This window comes from Lactuca serriola, chromosome 3 (assembly GCF_051521515.1).
Source record: "Lactuca serriola cultivar US96UC23 chromosome 3, Lser_US96UC23_V15, whole genome shotgun sequence".
In the NCBI taxonomy this organism is placed as follows: Eukaryota; Viridiplantae; Streptophyta; class Magnoliopsida; order Asterales; family Asteraceae; genus Lactuca; species Lactuca serriola.
In genome coordinates, this window is record NC_136410.1 from 82,296,006 (window position 1) to 82,318,175 (window position 22,170).

Below are 22,170 nucleotides of genomic sequence, written 5' to 3' on the forward strand. Positions count from 1 at the left end.
TTGTTGGAACTTGATTATGATGTTGAGTAATTAAGAGACAACATGCAATAAAGTTCAGAACCATTAGACTTTTACGTTGTAACTTATGTTATTGTATCGATCATGACATTCTTAGGGTTTTATTAAATCGAAACAATCTTTTGTACTCAAAGTGTTTCAAATATACTGGAATTTTTCCGCAACAATGATAAAATAATTTTAAAATCGTAACAAAAGTTTTTAATTGGTTCTAAAAATTAGAGGATGTCACAAATGACACATAACAAAACACATGACACGAGCATGGAATCCGGAAAAAATAATAAAGGAAGGTAATTTATGTGTGTATTATTTTACATAATATCATAACAGAAGACAAAAGTTGAACTAAATATTTATATGTATAATCAGAACAAGGCACTTCATCCACATTTACAAATTTTATTTGGTACCCCACAATACTTTCGTGAGACTTTTGAAAATATAAAACAATGAAATGCACAACAATCTTCGTCAAGATTTGATGGAGTACATGTCAAATGTAACACAACCATGATGGTGAGGAAGATGACGGTAAGATTGACAACAACAACAACAATTGGTAGTTTTTTTATAATGTTTAATTTTTATTTTTATTATGTCATTTTAAATGTTAATTATGTCATTATAAATTTTCTAAATTAATGTAACTTTATTATATGTTTAATTATTATTATATTTTGGGAATGTAATTGCTATTTTATATAAATGTTGTATTTAAATAATAAAAAATAAAATGATAAAAATGATGTAGAGTTAGTATTTTTGTTAAAGATGTAGAGTGGAAGCTGATATACTGCGATACTATTTGAGAACATTTTTTTTGTGTGGATGAGGAGTGAGAAAGTGTTATCTATTAAGTTGCTGACACAACGTTCATATATATGGCGCCATCACGATGCAAATAGGCTGGTTCTTACTTGTTAATTAACCTTGTCAAATTTGCCTCATCAAGAAGAAACCTTTCACCTATATATAGTTGAAATAAGAAAATAAAATGAAATGATACGCATTTCTCAAATTAAAAAACGGCTTGGAATTAAAGTAAACACCTAAGCTTAACTACTTAACCTCGAAAACACAATAGGCGATATGGGGTGCCAGCAAAGAGTCGATGTAAGCAATACCAACATACAACAAAAGATTTACAATGTTATCCAAGCAAAGTTCATATATTCATCTTTTTCGGTAAATTTTCCTTGGAAATAACCTCGTAATACTTTATAGCAACATGCAAGTCATATAAAAAAAAAAATACGTCTTTATTTGCAAATCCACACTAACGACAAAAACTGAGGCTAAAATCAATGAATTTGGACTATAAAAAGCAACACAAAAGTGTCTTTTAACTAATAACCGTCGGATGCTAAAACCATAGAATAACATGATATAAACCGATACAAAATGTCTTCTTGATCTGAAAAAGACAATTCAGTATCTTTGATATGATCATCATGAGCCGTTAATGGGTGGGACCAATATATAAGATGATCCGTCCTTGTGGTTATATATACTCTTTCATACCCTCATCCTTTCGTCATCTCAAAACACGTAGCCCATAATCATCCTTGAGTAGCAAAAATGGAATACAATTGCAAGGAATTCAAGGTAGGGAAATGTGAAGGTGAAAAGTTAGTGGATGGAGAAACCTTGCCTTTAGTGCTCACACCTCCAGAACCAAGTAAAAACGGGATAGAGTCGTTATTGGTAGCTCTAAAGAACAACAAAGAATGGTTCGAAGAGATGCTTGTGAAGAATAGTGCTGTTCTTTTTCGGGGATTCGATGTGAAGAATGCAGTTGATTTCAATGACATTGTGGAAACATGTGATTGGGAAGATATCCGTTATGTGGGGCCCGCCCCACGAACACATATCCACAAGAGAATTTGGACTGCTAATGAAGGCCCTCTCTCTGAATTCATCTACTACCATCATGAAATGGTTTTGGTAAGTCAAACCATTTGTATTTACGCTTAAATTTCTTTATGATATGATTGTGTTTATAGAATATGTTATTGAGCTTACTAATTAATGATATAAACAGATAAAAGAATTCCCGAAAGCGGTGATACTTTTCTGTGAGGTCCCACCACCAGAGGGTGGAGAGACGCCATTTGTTCCAAGCTTCAAAGTCACTGAACGCATGATGGAGGAGTTCCCTGAATTTGTGGAGGAAGTTGAAGCCAAAGGATTGAAATACACATTCACAGCTCTCAGCAATGACAATACCACCTCCATGAGAGGTCGAGGTTGGCAGGATGCTTTTGCAACACAAGACCAAGAAGAAGCTGAAAGAAGGTATATATACAAATACAATTCAGTTTTCATATTATTTTGAATCAAACAAATTGATTCTAAAGATCTTGACTTGATATAGGGCAAGGGCTCTAGGGATGGATGTTGAATGGCTGGAAAACGGTGGTGTGAAAACGATTTTAGGTCCAAGAGCATTGACCAAAGTTTTTGAGGGAAGGAAAGGGAGGCGAATGTGGTTCAATACAATGGTGGGGATGCATGGGAAGGAGCTTAGCTCAGCGATGATGGCTGATGGGACTGAGATACCAGAGAACATAGTGAAGAGATGTGAAGAGATAATTGAGGATGAAAGCATTCAATTCAAGTGGGAGAAGGGAGATGTGTTGTTTCTTGACAATTATGCTACGCTTCATGGAAGAAGGCCATCTCTTGCTCCAAGAAGAGTCTTGGTTGCTACATGCAAGTAGTTTCGATTATAGTAATCAACATGTGAGAATAATGGATATATGGAAATAAAGAGGCATTATGAGTGTCTCATCCATTCATCAAGTATGACATTGTTTTACTATGTCAAAACATAGTCAATAATCAGTTCGTCTATTCTGTTTTGACCTTCTAAGGTCATGAGATGTAGTACCTTTCTTTCCTAGTTTATCGTGAATAAATCAAATATTCGAGGTTAAGCCTCATTTGTATACAAGATACTGTCTAGCTAGGAAATTAGATAAAAGGAAGCATCAAAAAACAAAGCCTCATTTTGTATTTGATTGATCCTCCACATCAAACACATATTGGTCCAACAACGTTGTCTTCACATTTGCAATTATTATCCAATACTTTGTAACCTATGTTGTATTTGATTTATATATGTTTATTTCTATTTAGCCCAATAAAGCTACTTACCACAACACCCGACTCTGGGGTAATCTTTTTGCTATAGATATTTGGTGATTGGGTCATCATATGGAAAGCATATTCTCAACTTTATAATTCCATCTAATCTAATCCATTGACGCTTCCTGCTTCAATAATATGAGGATACATTGTGTGCAAAACACATGCGTTGTACACACACACACACACACATATATATATATATATATATATATATATATATATATATATATATATGTAACAACAGGTTTTCATTTAACTTAAAAATCAATAAGAATCAGATTATATGCCACTGGTAAAAAAGAAAGAACAGAACTGATCCACAAATAGTTACTAAAACAGCACTATAACAATAACAAAAAAAAATCACAAATTTAGACTCCAACATCTTGCTGATCTTCATACCCACACTCCCATGAGTACCCAAAGTTATAATGAAAAAAAAAAATAACCAAAAAACAATCCACAAGCAACTTGAAACAAATATTCATCACCTAACTTTTTATTTCTCCTAAAAAAGAAAAATCCACATACCCTTATCAGTCGGGACCATTTGGTATGTACTTTCTAAAAACAACCAACAACACTTCAATAATCACGCATATCATTCTGATTCTGATTCTGATTCTGATTCTGATTTGGATTTGGATTTGGATTTTGATTTCTGCCACCGCGCCCCCGCCCAACATACCCATACCCTCTTCCATAATAACCACCGCCGCCACCTCGCCCACGCCCTCCACGGTAGGGCCCACGCCCACCCCTTCCACCCCCTCTGTATCTAGAAAATTCTCCAAATGTCTGCACATATAAAACATGATCATAAGTCAAAATAAAAAAAATAAAAAAAAAAAAATTTAAAAAGCATATATATATGAAATGACGAAAATGACCTTACCTCTGTATCTAGTTTCATTTGTTCAGAGAATCTAGTCCTTCCGTAATTTGATTGACGATCGAGTGAGTTGCTAGATAACGAATCGAAAAAGTCGTCCTTGCTATAAACAGGCTGTAGATTCAAGATTGCATTTGTTTTAATTATCTGTTAAATGTCTAAAATACCCTCAGATAAAAATCTCACCTTGACTTCAACTTTAGGTAAGTTGGGATCGGTTTCCTCTTCTGATTCTTCCTCATCAGTAACATTTCCATCTTTCTCCTTTGAACCAGATCTGTTGGTTTTTCCCAAAGTACCCCACACTTCATCCTTGTTGAATTTCTCATTCATTGCATTAAAATCAAACTCCTCAGTAAATTTCATCACAGGTCGTGACCCCTGAGTTTTTTCAATAAATAAAAACTTAATACACAATATTATAAACTTCTTGATACATTCTCTCTAAAAAATAAATTTACTAAATTACCCCGGCTGATCCTCTGCCTCTTTCACGCCCTCTGTAATTGTAATTATGGCGATTCTGGTAACTTGATCCATTAGGCTAAAGAACAAAGTCACAAACAACAATAAAAATTAAACATATATAAATATTCAAATCAAACAAAATTTAAAATTTAAATAACTGATAATAATAATAATAATAATAATAATTATTATTATTATATTTATACCTTTTGAGCAATTTGAGATTGAGTTGGTAATGGCAGAATTGGAGGCTGTGCTTCTGGCACTGAAACAGGAACAGACAGTGGTGGTGGTGGTGGTGATGATGATGATGATGTCATCGACGACACCGGAACAACTTCCACATCATCATGTACAGGTGGCGGGGAAACAGTAGTAGGGACAGACTGCAGAAGCTGACCTGGCGTCACCAGCAATGGTGTAGGTGGTTCAGTTGGCCCACCCATTGCCTGAGACATCCCCTGAAAAGGAAACTTTGCACCAGAAAGCACATCACTGGTGACAGCAGGTGGTGGTTGCATGGTGGCGCCACCTGGCAGTGGTGGAGCGGAAGGGTTAGGAGTTTTGTTATGCATCAAAGAAGGGAGAGATCCGGTGAAACTGGAAGGGAGTGGTGATGATGTTGGCAATAAAGGAGAAGGGTATTCTGGGAAATTTAGGGGTTCAGATGACGCGGGTGGTGGATTGAAAGTGGGGTATTGTAGTGAAGGCGGCATTGGTAACCCTTGTGGTGGTCGAGGGAGTGATTGTTGGTGTAACTGTGGTGGTGGGGCGTAGTATCCTGGCCAGTACATTGGCATTGTGGGCCCGGAAGTGTTTGGGTTTGGAGGTAGTGGTGATGGTGATGGGGCCCACGACCCGATATTTCCACCGGGTTGATATAAAGGATATGTTGACCTGGGTTGACCAAGATTGTTGGTGGTGGGACCACCCGCGGTTGAAGATGTTGTAGGTGGCCGAGGATAATGTGACTGTAAAAAAAAAATAATTATTAAATAATTTAAATAAGTAAATATATTGTGTATTTTGTCTTGAAATACCTGAATTATGGCAGGATCACTGTTTATGGATTGTGTGGGTTGAACAGGTTGAGATGATTTCACCTGAAGATCCTGCATAATATGAAAGTATATTTTAACATCTTTGATTATTTTCAGGGGTATATTTGTCCTAAACCACCAAACACATGAAATTTACGTTACAAAATCTCTATTTCCATATCTGTGTTTTTCAACAAATAAATGTAGTTTCCTTTCATATCATATGTGTCTCAAAAAATCAATATTCAAATAACTTATCTAATAATATTTGGTATGTAAAAGCAAAAGCAAAAATAACATTTAAAAGTATGTTTTTTGCTTCTAACTTTCTATTTGATAAGTAATAAAAAGATCTTAAGAAGTGAGTTTCATCGTTGAATTTATAATAGGAAGTGAATGTTCACAAGTATTTATGTTTTATTATTTAACTATTTAGAAAATGCAAAACCAACTTGTTCCTTTATTACATGTTAGTTCAATTTTGGTAGTAATTTGCGTTGTTCTTAATTATTCGTGTTAACTATTTATTATTAATTATGGAATAAACAATTACAACAGTGACTTATCGCATTTGATACATTTTGGTAATTAGTTAATACGTAATTACAACAAAAAGATCAGATCAACTTCATCCTATATTTAGTTTACAAGTCCATTTGTGTACCAATTATAGTTAATACATTAAAACTAAACTGCTTAATTCCAACTTAACCTATCATGCACTAGGCTTTGCATTATATTAAAATTATTCCTTTTAGAAAATAGAGCTTTTTTTAACAATAAAACAACAATCGCATGCAATGATCATAACCCATAAACAAACAAGCAAATAAAGAGATAAAAGTCAAAAGTCAAAACTTATTTCATTTTAGGTACCTTGATATCACTTCCACGAAATAATATGTACTCATAAACCTTGTCACTGGGCATGAGTTGTGGGCCATCTTTTTTTCGCCCTTCAGTTCCAAACGATCTTACTGCAAAGTTTCAATAATGAGTTAAAATTAGTAAGTTTGGAAAGAATGAATGTACACGTCAAATCTTGGAACTTGACATTATTAAAGTTCCACATGTCTATTCTTTGTTTTATTATGCCTGATATAAAACCCTTGTCTTCCCTAAAAGATATTTCAACCTAGAACTTTGCATGAACACATAGCCTCGTATCATCTATCAACACTATAACATACACAAGAAACTTGCAGCATGATAACTCAACATCATTGTGTACATCTTTTACAAATACATCCACAACCGAAAAGATAAAAACTCAAGAAATCTGTATAGGATTCGATGGGTATAAGTGGAAAAAATTGTGAAGGGGAAATATTTAAGACTAAGTAGACATGGACATGGAGATATGGAGATCTTTCATAATTTAATCAAACTTTATAAGATGCCTTTAAAGTATCCATTCAAGAGATTCCATAGCAATACCGATAATGACACCATTTGGAGATTTACCCAAACTTGATAAGAATACCTTAAATATACTTTTAAGAAAATGTAAAACAAAGAGACAATTCGACTTCAGTAGACACTCATTTGTTTCACTTGATTTTACAATTTACTTGGTTTATAAACAGAAAACCCAAAACTAATGTAAAAACTTGTGTCAAGATGCTAATTCCTCCTACTACGTTCAGATCGCAGAATATCCTTTTGTTCTTTTTAAAACAGCATACACTTAATGCAACAATTAGCTCGAAAGTATTTCACATAAGAAGAATAAAGCCAACATAAATGCCCTATTAAAATTAGATGGCAAGCCTTTCATTTCTACGATTATGTTATTGAACTTACCCTTTCTGAACCGTACTCAAATAGAAACCCTAAAAATACGAATTGGTACAACCACAAACATCTGAAGAAACAAGATCGTAAAAATTGGTTACCGTTGGTCAATCCGATGGAGGATTCCTCGGTGTTGATATTATACAAAATGCCCTCGTATCTAATTTCACTCTTGGAAGTCAAGCTAATTAAGCTTCCAATGTACGAATCTGCCGATGAACTTGAAGATCTAGAAGTTTCTGTCGCCATAGTCTTATGATACTCCACACTCTAGCGAAGTCGAGAGAGAGACTGTAAATTCTTGCTGACTTGATTGAAGTGGGTATATGTTTCTGTGAGAGAGATATGATGGTTAGGGTTTGTACGAGTTCACTCTTTGATAATGAACTCTTTTTGGGGATCCTTTGTGTGTTCTCAATCGAATTCGAAACCCTATTTCAAATTAGCATTTAGAATGGTGGGCCATAACTACAAACGCTCGTGAAAACAAAGGTATTTTTGGAATCCTCACAAAAATAACAAGTTCTAAAATATGTGAGGCTTGGAGAGCAATGGCCTAGATTAAGACCTGTTTTCTTTTGAAAAAATTGCAAGAATGGTCCTTAGAGTCTAAAAACATTTGGGCGAAAGATGGTTCAAGAGTTTGATTTTGTTGTAAGTTTGATCCATTTTGATTTGAACTTTTTTGTATTGACGATTTTACCCTTTATTATTTTATTTTTAATTTTTGTATTATTACAACAATTAAAAAACTATTAAAAATAAAACAAAAATAAAATCTCTCTCTCTCTGTAACGACCCAAAAATCATGACCAAAAATTTCGTTTTTAATTTAATAATAAAACCACAAGTGTCAACCATTCATTCAAATGTCTAAAACATTATTTTATTTTATTAGAGTAAACACCCCAGGCTAAAACTCCTTTGGTGTGTGTGTCATGCGATCATCCCGAGCTCTTTCTTCCGCTATTGGAAGTATCTGGAACCAAAACTAAAAACCGTAAGCACGAAGCTTAGTGAGTTCCCCAACCTACCACATATAACCACATATTGGGCGCCCGCCCGCTGCATCGGGACTTGCCCGGCATCGGACTAACTCCGGCATCGGTCCCCGCCTGGCATCAAGCCCCATTCGGTATACATATATGTTTCTCTTAGGCCCCGTCTGTCTATGGGTCTCGCCCGCTAAACACATACAAACATAAAACATAACACACAACAAGTAGCTATCACACTATACTATACTCCTGATCTAAGGCCTCGTCTAACTAGGGCCTCGCCCCTGGCCTGCTACTAATGAGTCATGGAACCCCGTCCACGCTCCTGCTGATAGTGAGATATGGCCCCCCGCCCACACTCACCTCTCTCCTATCTTGGGTCTCGCCCCTGCTCTACTACTAAGGAGATACGGAACCCCGTCCATACTCTACTAATGGTGAGATACGGGACCTCGCCCACACTCACCTCCCTACCAGGCACATACAAGTATCACACAGACAACAAGTATAAACTATCATGTAAACATTCCTCGGGCGCCCGCCCGGCATCGGACCTTGATCCGGAATCACATTCTAGCATACAGTGCCTAGGGCTAACCCCCGGGTCTTCTTACTCATAAACTACATGGGCCGGCATTGTGGCCATAGACCCATTCACACAATCAGGAGACTCACCTTGCACTGCTGAAACCTTGCTGATATCCCTTTAGCTGCTATCTGTCATTTCCCGAACTGCTGCTCCTTCGGCTCCCCGAGCTACCAACACCAAATATCACTTAGTCCAATACATTAATCCATCTTAGGGTAAAATGACCATTTTACCCCTAGTCCAACTTGGTCCATATCTAATGCCCAAAACTAAGGCCCAATACTAAGTAAGCTTCTCAAGCCCACTAATGGCCCAATTTGCTACATTGGGCCCCATCCCTAAATGGTCCTTATCCTAAGCCCAAAATATATTCACTGACCCATATCATCTTACTTTTGCTAGCCCACTAAGGCCCAAGGTCCAAAGCATGGCCCAAACCGAGGCTCATTAACTCGAAGCCCAAACTACCAGAGTACGTGGGGCGTACACTCACGTACGCTAAGCGTACTAGGCAAATGGTGCGTACGCTAGGCGTACTTGAATGTACGATGGGCGTACTGCCCCTGTTAAGACACTTTCCCATTAAGTGCTTAATAATCCACTCCAGAGGCTACCAACTCAGGTCCAGGTCTTTTTCCATGTCTTAATCCATAAACTCACTAACTTGGTGACTTGCAACTCACCAGACAAGCCCAAACTCAAAAGGTGACAACACACTTCCATAACAAGGGATAAATATCATGCATGAACTCATTAGGACGATCAAGATTGAAACGTTACTACTTATGGGACACTTTTAGCTCTAAGGGTGGCAACCCCAAGCTTAAAAACGAAGTTACACCAAAAAGGTTCATTATTGGGACCAAAATAACCCCAAAACCACACTACACAAGATCTAAGCATTCTTAAGAAAAGTTATGAACTTTATACCTCCAAAGAGTTCCAAATGATGAGGGTATTCCATATCTATAAGCTCCAACTTCCAAAGTCCTTCTTTGGCAACTTCTTCTTTCCTCTTCCAAGCTTAAAACCACCAAGATGAGCTTCCCAAGGTCAAGATCTCCCAATAATGAAGGGTTGAGGCGTTCTAGGGTTTCTCTGAGGTTGGGGAGGTTGATAAGGAGGCTAGGGTTTGAGCCATTATGTTCTTTATATAGTGGCTCACCCTAAAATTAGGGTTTAAGGACTCTAGGCGTACGCTGGGCGTACGTCTTCAACACTCGCGGTCACTTTGCCCTATTACGTTAGGCGTACCCAGCCTTATGTTGGGCGTACCCAGCTAAACACATGCGTGCACTTCATGCGTGTCACACCCCCAAACCAAGGATGGCGGAAACGTCCAGGGGTGGAGGACTTCATGTACAGTATCACAACAACGTGTATAATAGTGCTCAAAGTAAATACAACCATCATAAATATAATTGAAAAAGTTACACCAAAGTATATGTTTACATGTTTCAAAATCAATTACATTATGATGACAAAAATAAATTGTTGACGGTTTAACGTCCCATCCTCAAAGCGCTGAAGTTTTCCTGTTTCACTGATTTCCTGAGAATACAAGTAGTTTTGAAAGAGTGTCAACAATTAAGTTGGTGAGTTCATAAGAGTTTTGTTTGGAGTAGAAACCGTTTTCCTTTTAAAATCGATAGAGTTTTATCTCCAGAAAATCCAATATTTTCTTAGTTAAGTGCAAACAGAATATTCCTATATGATGTGTTGATGAATCCTAGATTGACCCGTAGATTTCCCCTATAATCATCCAGCGTATATAAGTTATATAAGATTTAGGTTAGATAAAACGTCGAATATAATGGGTCTGCCCTAGGTCCACAACCAAACAAGGAACAGGAGATGAGGCGGGCACCACCAATTCTAAGCCAATCCAGACTAAATTCTTGTATGACCCAAGCATATACGCTCAACGATTATAGTTGAAGTCTAACAATGCGAAAAATTTAATGTGGACTTATACCTATACATATCATAGTTCATCGGATAGTAATAGTGATTAGTGAACATGAACTATGCATATTATAGCCTATCAAAAGTGGTGGTGATGGTGAATCTAACCTATACATATCATAGTTCATCAGATAGTAATAGTGATTAGTGAACATGAACTATGCATATTATAGCCTATCAAAAGTGGTGGTGATGGTGAATCTAACCTATACATATCATAGTTCATCAGATAGTAATAGTGATTAGTGAACATGAACTATGCATATTATAGCCTATCAAAAGTGGTGGTGATGGTGAATATAACCTATACATATCATAGTTCACCGGAGAGTAATAGTGATTAGTGAACATGAACTATGCATATTATAGCCTATCAAAAGTGGTGGTGATGGTGAATCTAACCTATACATATCATAGTTCATCAGATAGTAATAGTGATTAGTGAACATGAACTATGCATATTATAGCCTATCAAAAGTGGTGGTGATGGTGAATATAACCTATACATATCATAGTTCACCGGAGAGTAATAGTGATTAGTGAACCTGAACTATGCATATTATAGCTTATCAAAAGTGATGGTGAATTCCTTTTTTGTAATTAAGTTCATAGGGTAGATGAAACATAAACTATACCTATTATAGTTTATCACTTTGTTTGTAATATATATTTACCATAACTATACCGATTATAACTAGTGTGTTCGTTTGTGGGGGTATAATGACTTAACTATACTTATTATAGTTTATCATAATTGTCCATAGTGGCAATAACTCTTTTGTATGTGTAAAACCTTTAATAATGTGTTTGTTATATAAATAACCCTAAACTATACCTATTATAGTTTATCAATTATTTGTGTGGGTAGTGAGCATAGGCCTTACTTGTCATAATTTACCAATGTTTATATTTTAATGGATATAGCCTTGTAATATCGTTTATATATTTACCATACTTGTGGAGGTGTAAATCCATTTGTTTTCTGATGTATGTCTATATAAGAATACAAAATTGTCATATATTGCAACTACACATAATCACATAACGATGTATACCTTGCTCAACATGTTACAAGGTGAAATGAAATTTATAGTGTTTTTCTGTTAATAACATTTTCTGTAACTGTTATTGGAAAAATTGTAGAAAAATCATAAAATGTCCAAATCAAGTTCTGTAACTTCTGAGAGTTTGGAAAATGAGTCTAGTTTGTTCATAATTTTTATTATAATTTTTAATGACTTCTTACTTATGTGAAAAAGTCCATAATCACAGACTGGTCCGGATTGATGTTTGAAATGATAGGCAGTTTTGTAAAAATCACCATAAATTGTAGAAAAATCGTATGGAGATGTGCAAGTAGTCATTTTAAAGCTAAGAAGTGGAACTACATGCACCTAAAACAGTTTTGAAAACTAAAACGTTTAAGTTGTCCAAAACAGTCCGTGAATGGAGTTGAACTTTTCTGATGAAGGCTGTTAGAAAAGTGTAGTTATATTCTTAGTGTTTTAACTTGTATTCCCCCCCCCCCCCTAAAAACTTGAGAAAAATGAAAATGTAGGGGTATGAACTCACCTTAAGTGTTTTTAGCAGATGATTGTTGAAGAATGGAGGTGTTTAACTCAAGAACACTTGGAGATGCCTTGAAGATTTTTGAGAATCTAGCATCATAGTTATGGAGTTTGTATAAGTTATCAATGATTTGAGTAGAATGAAGTGTAAAGATCACAAGGAGGATGAATTACACTTACCAAGAGTGGAAGACACTTGATGATCAGCCTTGAGATCTTGAATTAGAGAGAAAAGTTGGAGAGAAAAAGTTGGAGTTGAATCTTTGGTGGAATGAGAGTGATTGAAAGAAAATGAGGAGAGAGGTTGAGTGACCAGCCCTAGAACGTGGGGATGGCTTGTGAGAGGGGTAAAAAGTACAAGGTATGGTGGGGAGGAGTGGCTGGTCATAGAGTGGGTGTGGGAGTGGTTGCTTGTGTCATAAAGTAAAGCAAAGTCAACACTCCACCTCTTTGTACTTTACCCACTTGCTTTTATTATTTAAATAAAGATTTTGATGAAAATATGATTAAATTGTGAATATTTAGGGTTTATTATGTTAAAATATGATTTTGGGTGAAAACCCCGCGTTAAAATAATTAAAAACGGGCCTTAAACGTAAAACTCTGCGAAAACCGGGAGAAGATGAGTTCCCAGCGAGACCTCTCGGTCCTAGGCCGAGGTTCGGTCCCTAGGCCGAGGCTCGTTCCATGCTGATGCTGAGTCGGAAACAAAAGGCGCGAGCCAGAAGCGAGAGGCGAAGGGCGAGGGTCCGGTCCGAAGGCTCGGTCCGAAGGGTCAGAAACGAAGGTGAGGTTCGGTTCGGAGCTAAAAGGCGAGAATGTCAGAACCGAACGAGCTGTAGTGAACAGTACCTTCGGTTCGGTTCAACAGCCTTCTTCATCAGGAGGGTTCGGTTCCTAAGAGGGGTTTCGGTTCCTAAGGTCCGTTTTTCGCGTAGACTTCCGTTTTTGGGCTGTTTTCGCCAAATTCGAGGGTCGGGATGCCCCGAGTGATTATAGAAAGTTGGGAGAGATTTCGAGAGAGATTTGAGAGAGATTCCACATACTTAGAGAGATTTGGGAGAGATTTGACATACTTGGAGAGATTTCACATACAGAGAGAGATTTGGGAGAGATTTCACATACTTAGAGAGATTTGGGAGAGATTTGACATACTTGGAGAGATTTCACATACAGAGAGAGATTTGGGAGAGATTTCACATACTTAGAGAGATTTGGGAGAGATTTGACATACTTAGAGAGATTTCTGATAAGAAGAGATGGAGTGAACACGATTGAGAGAGGTTTCATTGGTGACCTTTTTGAGTGTCCGGCTTCGCACTGCGAGGTCCGTAAACCCCGTTAAGCTTTGTTTAAGGATCTTGCACACTCCCGATGAGTATGTAACATTGTTTTATCGGTTTGGCTCTCCACATACCACCGTTTTAGGTTAAGGAGATCTAGATGTATGCACTTTTCGATTTATGATCTCTCATTAGAATAGAGAGTTGTTTAGAAATTACTTAACGTAAACTCTAGTGCTCATGGCAAATTGAGTTGACCGGTTTGACTTGTTGACTTTAGTTGACTTTGACTTGACTGAAAATTGACGGTTGTCACAATGCGTGCAAGGGACTGCCTTGCTAACTTTTCCATTAAGGGACCAAAAATGTTAACAACTTCAAAATGCTATAACTCCTTCATCCTAAGTCCATTTCCGATGAACTTTATATCCACGAAAAGGTGGCGAGAAGCCCTACGCTTCTAGCGACATACCCCGGCCCAAAACTTCTCGAATAAAACTCTGAACCCTTGAAAGACCAAAACGCCCCTAGCCTTAGCCTCTGAAATCCATAAATGAATACTTTCAGAACAGGGTGTTACACACACACACACACACACACTCTCTCTCTCTCTCTCTCTCTCTCTCTCATCTTCGTCACCTTCATTGATAGATCTCAAAAATCTAAAATCAAATCAGAATATGTGGCAGAACAAATTGTTCATCTAACAGCATCCATGCTTTTCAAATCCGACGTTGACCTGTCTATATCTCCATTTTCATCCAAAGACATCTGCCCTAAAAACCCCATCTTTAAACATCTATCCGTCGCCGCCACTACTAGCGGTATCAGATCCTACAACTTTAACCTCCCAAATCTTGCAACATCTTCATCTTTTCTCTCCGATTTTCAAATGAAGCTCAACTCGCTTTCCCTCTCGAATGACCTCGCTTCCTTTTCTTTTTACCCCATACTGGTGTTGTACCTTGTAATTTTGGGATTAACTTCTTACCCGAATCCCATAAAAATACTTTTTCTTCTTTGGTATATGGATTGGCTGGAGCACTTGTTGATGTTTGTAGTAATGTCTTTGTTTCGTGGGGATCTACATTTGGTGGGATAGAAAGAGGAAAGGGAAAACATTGAGGTGGTGGTGGTGTTGTCCAGAATGTGAATAAGAAGAAGATGATGATGTTCGTGAGGCGGAGATTTCTAGTTGTAAGAGCATGGTGGCTCTTATGTTTTCCTGAATGATGCTTAAATGACTTGTACATCATGTCTTGAAAATTGTATATTGTTGGGAATGCCAACTTGATCTTCACAAAGGGAGACTTGAAGGAATCCAGTGAAGAAGTTGTCAAGTACAAGTTCGGAGCTCCTGCGCGTGATGGACTTGTGGCTCTGGTGGATGTGGTTGTTCCACCAGACAACACTGGTCTCGATCCATCTCATACCTCTTTCTTCCAGATTCTCAACATTCCCACCAAGATTAACAAAGGTAATGTAGATCAATACACTTGTTGCAGATTCGGGTAAGTTTGTTGTTGCTGCCTCCTCTAGCAGTGGTGCTCCGACGGCTACTGGTGATCCAATGGAAGAGAAGAAGGAAGAGGCGGCAGAGGAGAGAGAGAGAGAGAGAGAGAGAGGTAATTTATTTTTGTTTTATTTTTAATAGTTTTTAATTGTTGTAGTAAACCAAGAATGAAAAATAAAATAATAAAGGATAAATTCGTCAATACAAAAAAGTTCAAATCAAAATGGACCAAACTTACAACAAAACCAAACTACTGGACCATCTTTGCAAGCCCAAACGCTTTTGGACCAAACTTGCTAGTTTTGACATACCACAGAGCCCATTCTTGCAATATTGTCTTTTCTTTTTTAAAAATCCTTTAAAAAGTTTTTTTTCCAATAAAAAAATTCAAAAACTTACTGAAAAATTGTTAACATCTTCTTAAAACAATTAAGAAAACAAAACAACTTTTAAAAATCAGATTATAAAAACTAAAATTTTGAAAATCCAAAAAAAAAAATCTAAAAAAACACACGTTACTATCCCATGTCAGGGTTGTATGAGAGGGTGGGGCATCATGGGTGATGGGGGCCTCTAAATTTTTAGGGCCCATCTTTTATATATGTACTAATATTATTATTAAAAAAAGTGTTTGATATTAGTTCATCCCATGCAATGAAAAAAAATTGGAGCAAAGAATGATATAGAAAATGAATAAATTTCAACTAATTCTTCAGGAATCTAAGCAATTTATCATTTTTTAACTTAAAAATTTACTTTAAGGGCCTCATTTTTTTATTTTGTCTGGGACCTCAAATCAGCTTGAATCGACCCTACTCATGGTGTGCACCTCGCCTTATAGAGTCACAATGGAGAATAAAGTGACAACGAATATATGTCTTGCGCCATCAAGTGTAATACGAATTAAGTCATTTTAGACCCATAATATGATAGATACCTTTTTGTTTATTGTTGGGGATCCTATGGCATATCCAAATGACTATCAACCAAAATCCAAATATATATCAACCAATGAAAAATATACTTGAAGAAAGTATCAAACACCTGTGTAAAACTTAACAACGAAGCATATAAAAAAAACTAGGATGTAGACACAAGATAATTGATAGAGTAACTAATAATTATAGCAACACCAACACATACCAAGATATAGCAAATATAAAGACAAACATAATAACATACAATATATGAGCATGTAACGTTGTTCCACGATCGGAGAAATGATGTACATCCATTAGGAGAAATAGATGACTTGTATATATTAATCAAAACAAATAGGGGTTACAAATCACTTGCAAGTGACCAAATAAAGAAACTATTGGGTTTTGTTTACTATAACACTCCTATGGTGCACATACAACCCTAATATCTTTGGATCTAAGTTTTCTCTAGTTATACATGCAACAAAATTATCTAAAGCATAAAACCTATCTGGCATACAAATTTGGTACATGAATCATAAAACTAGTTAGAATAATACCTCTTATTTGTAGCTTGTAGTTGTTGGCCTTTCAACAGCTTAGCACCTCAAGTGTGATGGCTCAAACAAGTCACAAACACCATGAACAAATGGAGAATGATGAGAGAGGTTATGGAGCACACAAAATCGTCCATCTCTTAGAATAAACCACCCTTGGTCCAATTTTTGGCTTTAGTGGGTTACATATATAATGTAGAATTCCAAGAGTTATATGTAACTCTAATTCTAACACTTAGGCATATGATCCATAACTTATTTGGACTATTTGTAACACCCAAAGTTTGGAAAGCCAAGAAAAGAAAGAAAACCCCAATTTTAAGCGGAGACTCGGCGAGTCCAAGGAGGGGCTCGGAGAGTCCGAGCGGGATCCAGGTTGAGGTGTAAGCGACCGACTCGGCGAGTCGGCCAAGGTGACTCGGCGAGTCTGGTCTGAGCAAGGAAAACCCTAAATCCTGGACTTCGAGCTTATTTAAACGTCTCATTCTCTCCCCTAGGGTTCCTTTACTGCCTCTCTAGCACATAACACTAAACCCTAGCCGCCATAATCGTTTTGGAGCAAGATTTACCCTTAGTGAAGCTTTTGGAGCTTGAGAGAGAAGTTAGTCTTTGTGGAGCAAGAAGGGGGCCTTGGATCCGGAGTTGGTGGATCATTTCTGAGCATTTAAAGGTAATAAATCGTTACCTTCCCTCTTTTGTTTAATAGATCAACCTTGGCTATGTGATTTGGGGATTTTATGCCATGCTTAAGAACTATTTCGAGTTAGAAGCCTAGATCTGAAGTTGCTACTTCAGATCTGAGTGTATCTTGGCCTAGAAAGTCATAAAGCATCTGTTCTTGGGTTGATAGTGAAGCCTCTTTGTCTTAAACCCTAGTTTGGATTGTTTTAAGCCTAGATCTCTTGATCTACACATAAAGTTTGCCATTTTACGTGGGGGATAGGCCTTAAAAGTATGGATCTATGAGTTGGAAGCCCTATTTGGCTCGAAAAGCCACTGCATGGATTAAGGACTGAATAGACTCGGCGAGTCCTTCGAGTGGACTCGGCGAGTAGCTTGAAGATGAGGAGGAACTCAACGAGTGGGATGAACAGCTCTTCGAGTCGGATGAAGTTAGGCATGAACTCGGCGAGTTGGAAGAACAACTCGACGAGTTGGTTGAAGATTTCCTTGGGCTCAGCGAGTCTATTCTTGGACTCGGCGAGTCAGGTCGCGAAACCCCAAACCCTTCGAGTTGAAACTCGAATCAGTGAGTCGGGTGGAGACTCAGCGAGTTGGATAGGTTAGGACTCGGGAATAGTTGACTCGGCGAGTCATGGACTGACTCGGCGAGTCGAGTCGCGAATAGAAGGACCCTGAGCATATGAACTCGGCGAGTTATTAGGTGGACTCGGCGAGTAGGGTTGACCTGAAAGGTTGACTTTGACCAGGATTTTGACCTTGACTAGAGTTGTAACGACCCAAAAATCACGACTAAAAATTTCTTTTTAAAACATTACTAAAATCATATTTATAAAAATCGCATCATAAGTCATAACATAATTTCTAGAGTATTAAATCAAAACATAACATCATTATCAGAGTCAAACGTTCCCAGGCTAACTGACTATGGTGTGTGCACTGCAATCTTCCCGAGCTCCTCTTTTGAAAACCGGGTACCTGAAACCAAAACTGAAAACCGTAAGCACGAAGCTTAGTGAGCTCCCCCAATCTACCACATACCACACAATAACATATAAAGCACATACTGGGCCTTGCCCACTACATCGGACCGAAGTTCGGACTAACTGGGGCCTTGCCCCCTACATCGGACCGAAGTCCGAAGCTGACTGGGACCTTGCCCCCTAAATCAGACCGAAGTCCGAAGCTGACTGGGACCTTGTCCCCTACATCGGACCGAAGTCCGAAGCTGACTGGGACCTTGTCCCCTACATCGGACCGATGTCCGAAGCTGACTAGATATAGCATAACATATCCACTAGCATGAACACACATATACTACATCGGGCCGTAGCCCGGCTCACATAACACATAAATCCTGTCTGAGCCACGAAGGCATCAAACATGCTAACTACTGCATCGGACCGAAGTCTAGAAACTACTGCTAACTGAACGGGCCGGCATTGTGGCCTTAGACCCGTTCCTACTGGAAGGAAACTCACCTGAACTCCTGAGCTCTGCTGATAAACCTCTGGCTGCTACTCGACAATCTCCTGAACCACTGTTCCGCTAGCTCTCCGAGCTGTCAATATCCATATAACACTTAGTCCAACTGACCTCCAAAGGTCAACTAGGTCAACTCTGGTCAAGGTCAAAATCCTGGTCAAAGTCAACCTTCCAGGTCAACCCTACTCGCCGAGTCCTCATAATGACTCGTCGAGTTCATATGCTCAGGGTCTTTCTATTCGTGACTCGACTCGCCGAGTCAGTCTATGACTCGCCGAGTCCAACCAGTTCCAAGTCCTGTTCTGACCAACTCGCTGAGTCACCACCCGACTCACCGATTCGAGTCTCAACTCGAAGGGTTTGGGGTTTCGCGACCTGACTCGCCGAGTCCACTAATAGACTCACCGAGTCCAAGGCAATCTTCAACCAACTCGTCGAGTTGTTCATCCAACTCGCCGAGTTCATGCCTAACTTCATCCGACTCGACGAGCTGTTCATCCCACTCGTCGAGTTCCTCCTCATCTTCAAGCTACTCGCCGAGTCCACTCGAAGGACTCGCCGAGTCTATCCAGTCCTTAACCCATGTAGTGGTTATTCGAGCCAAACAGGGCTTCCAACTCATAGATCCATACTTCTAAGGCCTATCCCCCACGTAAAGTGGCAAACTTTACGTGTAGATCTAGGCTCAAAACACATTCAAACTAGGGTTTATGGCAACATACTTCTTCAACATACCAAGGGCTGATACTTTAGGGGATTGTAGACCAAATCAAGCATGGATCTGAGGTAGCAACCTCAGATCTGGACCTCTAACTCGAAATGGTTACTTATCATGCCAAAAATGTCCAAAGCTCACACATAAGAATAGATCTAGGCGCAAAGGGAGTCCAAACAACAGCTTATTACCTCCAATTGTTCTGAAATGTCTTCTCAATCCCGAATCTACAGTCCCTTCTTGCACCTCCAAGGCCTTTCTTCCTTCTCCAAGCTTTAGTGCACTCTTCAAGGCAAGATCTAGCTCAAAAACGGATATGGTGGCTAGGGTTTGGTGTTCTGGACTATAGGGCCGCAACTGAGCCCTAGGAAAGAGAATAAGATGCTTAAATAGGGTACCAAGTCCCGAAATTAGGGTTTCCAAACCCAGACCTGAATCGCCGAGTCCACTTGCCGACTCGCCGAGTCGGTCAATTGCTTTACACCCGGATCCCGCTCCGACTCGCCGAGTTCCTCCCTGGACTCGACGAGTCAACCCTCTTCAACTTAGGGTTTTTCCTTTCTTTTCTTGACCTTTCTGATCTCGGGTGTTACAACTCTCCCCCACTTAAACTAAACTTCGTCCTCGAAGTTTGCTATGGCCAACTGTCCTGCGATCTGCCTCCAACTCTCTGTCTGGGAAACTAACACCCTTTTGTCCATCACTCCAGCCACTCACAGTGCCGGTCACTACTGAAACGAAGCTGCTGGAACCAGCTTGCTTATATCCCAACTGATTACTCAACTCCTAGTAACTCGAGCCTTCCATCCTGAAAGAAAAGCTACTTGCCTAGCTATCCTTACAGATCACTTATACTTGGCAGAAGGCTCGACTGATCCTGCTGAGAGGGACTTGCCATTTCCAAATCAACCAACTATACCGCCAGCACTTGCCTTCCAACACAAATACTAATACTGTCCAAAACTCTGAAACTTTCCAAACACTGAACTGCCTGCAATACTGAACATGCCTGAAACGCTGAACCGACTGAAACGCTGAACGGCCTGAAACACTGAACTGACTGAAACACTGAGCTGCCTGAAACACTGAACTGATTGAAACACTGAGCTGCCTGAAACACTAAACTGACTGAAACACTGAGTTGCCTGAAACACTGAACTGGATGAAACACTGAGTTGCCTGAAACACTGAACTGGCTGAAACACTGAGCTGCCTGAAACACTGAACTGGCTGAAACACTGAGTTGCCTGAAACACTGATCTGACTGAAACACTGAGTTCCACTCAACCGTGGAGTCAAAGGACTCCTTACTTAGTCACTCCCACGACTTCTGTTCGAAATCTTTCTCTGGAACTAGTTTCCACTAGTTATCCTGTCACTATGGCTCAAGCAACCTTCCGATCCAACCGATCGGGTCCATTCGTCACATCCTGACATCATCGATTCCACGACTAACAACATGATGGCTCCCAGACTGACGGTAGCCCTTAATATACCCGAACCCCAACGGTCCACTACTACTCTGATCTCATAACTGAGGCGACGATCTACCTGACAAATCGCCGACTTAACCATAACCGAACCATTTGGGAAATCCAAAATCTAACTCGTGGATTCCCATATCCTCACTACTGCACCCGAACTGGTGGGTACTACTGCTTTCCCGTGTCCAACAACGCGCTCATGCTACCTACCAATCTGATAAAGGCTGCGACTACGCTCGCGGACTTACAACCTTCTAATACTATCCGGCTGCTAGCGAATGCTACGGCTACCCCCGCAGACTTACAACACCACTACTACTACTATCTGACTGCTAGTGAATGCTACGGCTACCCTCGCAGACTTACAACACTACTACTACTATCTGACTGCTAGTGAATGCTACGGCTACCCCCGCAGACTTACAACACTACTACTATCTGACTGCTAGTGAATGCTACGGCTACCCCCGCAGACTTACAACACTACTACTATCTGACTGCTAGTGAATGCTACGGCTACCCCCGCAGACTTACAACACCACTACTACTACTACTACTACTACTATCCCGAGGACATCCTGACTATCCCTAGTCCCGCAAGTGATTCCTCATCCTGATTTCTTAAAAACAACCCTCGGTCTTTGAATGCTGCATCATCCTCGACATCTTATATCCTTGATATACTTAGCGCTTCGTTGAGGAACTCTTCGGCTTGGTTCCCAAACCAACCGTCTACTAATCTGGATACAAGAAGCTATTGTTGGGAAGTTTCCAAACTCCCAACTCCTGAATCTACGCAATCCTGTATGCTGACTCTGCCACTGGCTACTAATACGAAGACATCTCTTGCTAACCGTTCTCAGAATCCTCATTCCGACTCAATTGAGCCTCTACAGGTGGTCGTCAAATCCTGGATTCTCAACCAGCTTCTAACCATCTCGATTACATGAACTAACTGCTGGAAAGGTCCTCGAACTCCCAAATCTAAACTCCTCAATCCATCGATCACTGTGCTACAATCATTTCAGAGGCCGCGCAATCATTCTG

At 39.1% G+C, this 22,170-nt stretch overlaps 2 protein-coding genes across 2 annotated transcripts; one reads left to right on the top strand and one right to left on the bottom strand.

Moving 5' to 3' along the window:
• Positions 1-1,579: 1,579 nt before the first annotated feature.
• Positions 1,580-2,957, top strand: LOC145094555 (clavaminate synthase-like protein At3g21360). Its single transcript, XM_079032705.1, has 3 exons — positions 1,580-1,965; positions 2,063-2,316; positions 2,396-2,957. The coding sequence occupies exons 1-3, from the start codon at positions 1,600-1,602 to the stop codon at positions 2,739-2,741; spliced, it is 966 nt and encodes a 321-aa protein (XP_078888831.1). The 5' UTR covers positions 1,580-1,599; the 3' UTR covers positions 2,742-2,957.
• A 471-nt stretch (positions 2,958-3,428) lies between these two features.
• Positions 3,429-7,875, bottom strand: DCP5 (decapping 5). Its single transcript, XM_079030743.1, has 8 exons — positions 7,467-7,875; positions 6,448-6,548; positions 5,572-5,643; positions 4,738-5,502; positions 4,533-4,607; positions 4,250-4,444; positions 4,067-4,177; positions 3,429-3,969 (listed from the first exon to the last, which is right to left on the bottom strand). The coding sequence occupies exons 1-8, from the start codon at positions 7,612-7,614 to the stop codon at positions 3,757-3,759; spliced, it is 1,680 nt and encodes a 559-aa protein (XP_078886869.1). The 5' UTR covers positions 7,615-7,875; the 3' UTR covers positions 3,429-3,756.
• Positions 7,876-22,170: the final 14,295 nt, after the last annotated feature.

What these genes read in the sequence shown, in the direction of transcription:
- DCP5 (XM_079030743.1), bottom strand. Translation starts at nt 7,614, where the DNA reads ATGGCGACAGAAACTTCTAGATCTTCAAGTTCATCGGCAGATTCGTAC. An exon ending in TTCGTGGAAGTGATATCAAG is followed by an intron (nt 5,644 to 6,447) that starts GTACCTAAAATG and finishes CATATTATGCAG; the next exon opens with GATCTTCAGGTGAAATCATC. An exon ending in AAATGAAACTAGATACAGAG is followed by an intron (nt 3,970 to 4,066) that starts GTAAGGTCATTT and finishes TTATATGTGCAG; the next exon opens with ACATTTGGAGAATTTTCTAG.
- LOC145094555 (XM_079032705.1), top strand. Translation starts at nt 1,600, where the DNA reads ATGGAATACAATTGCAAGGAATTCAAGGTAGGGAAATGTGAAGGTGAA. An exon ending in ACCATCATGAAATGGTTTTG is followed by an intron (nt 1,966 to 2,062) that starts GTAAGTCAAACC and finishes TGATATAAACAG; the next exon opens with ATAAAAGAATTCCCGAAAGC. An exon ending in CAAGAAGAAGCTGAAAGAAG is followed by an intron (nt 2,317 to 2,395) that starts GTATATATACAA and finishes GACTTGATATAG; the next exon opens with GGCAAGGGCTCTAGGGATGG.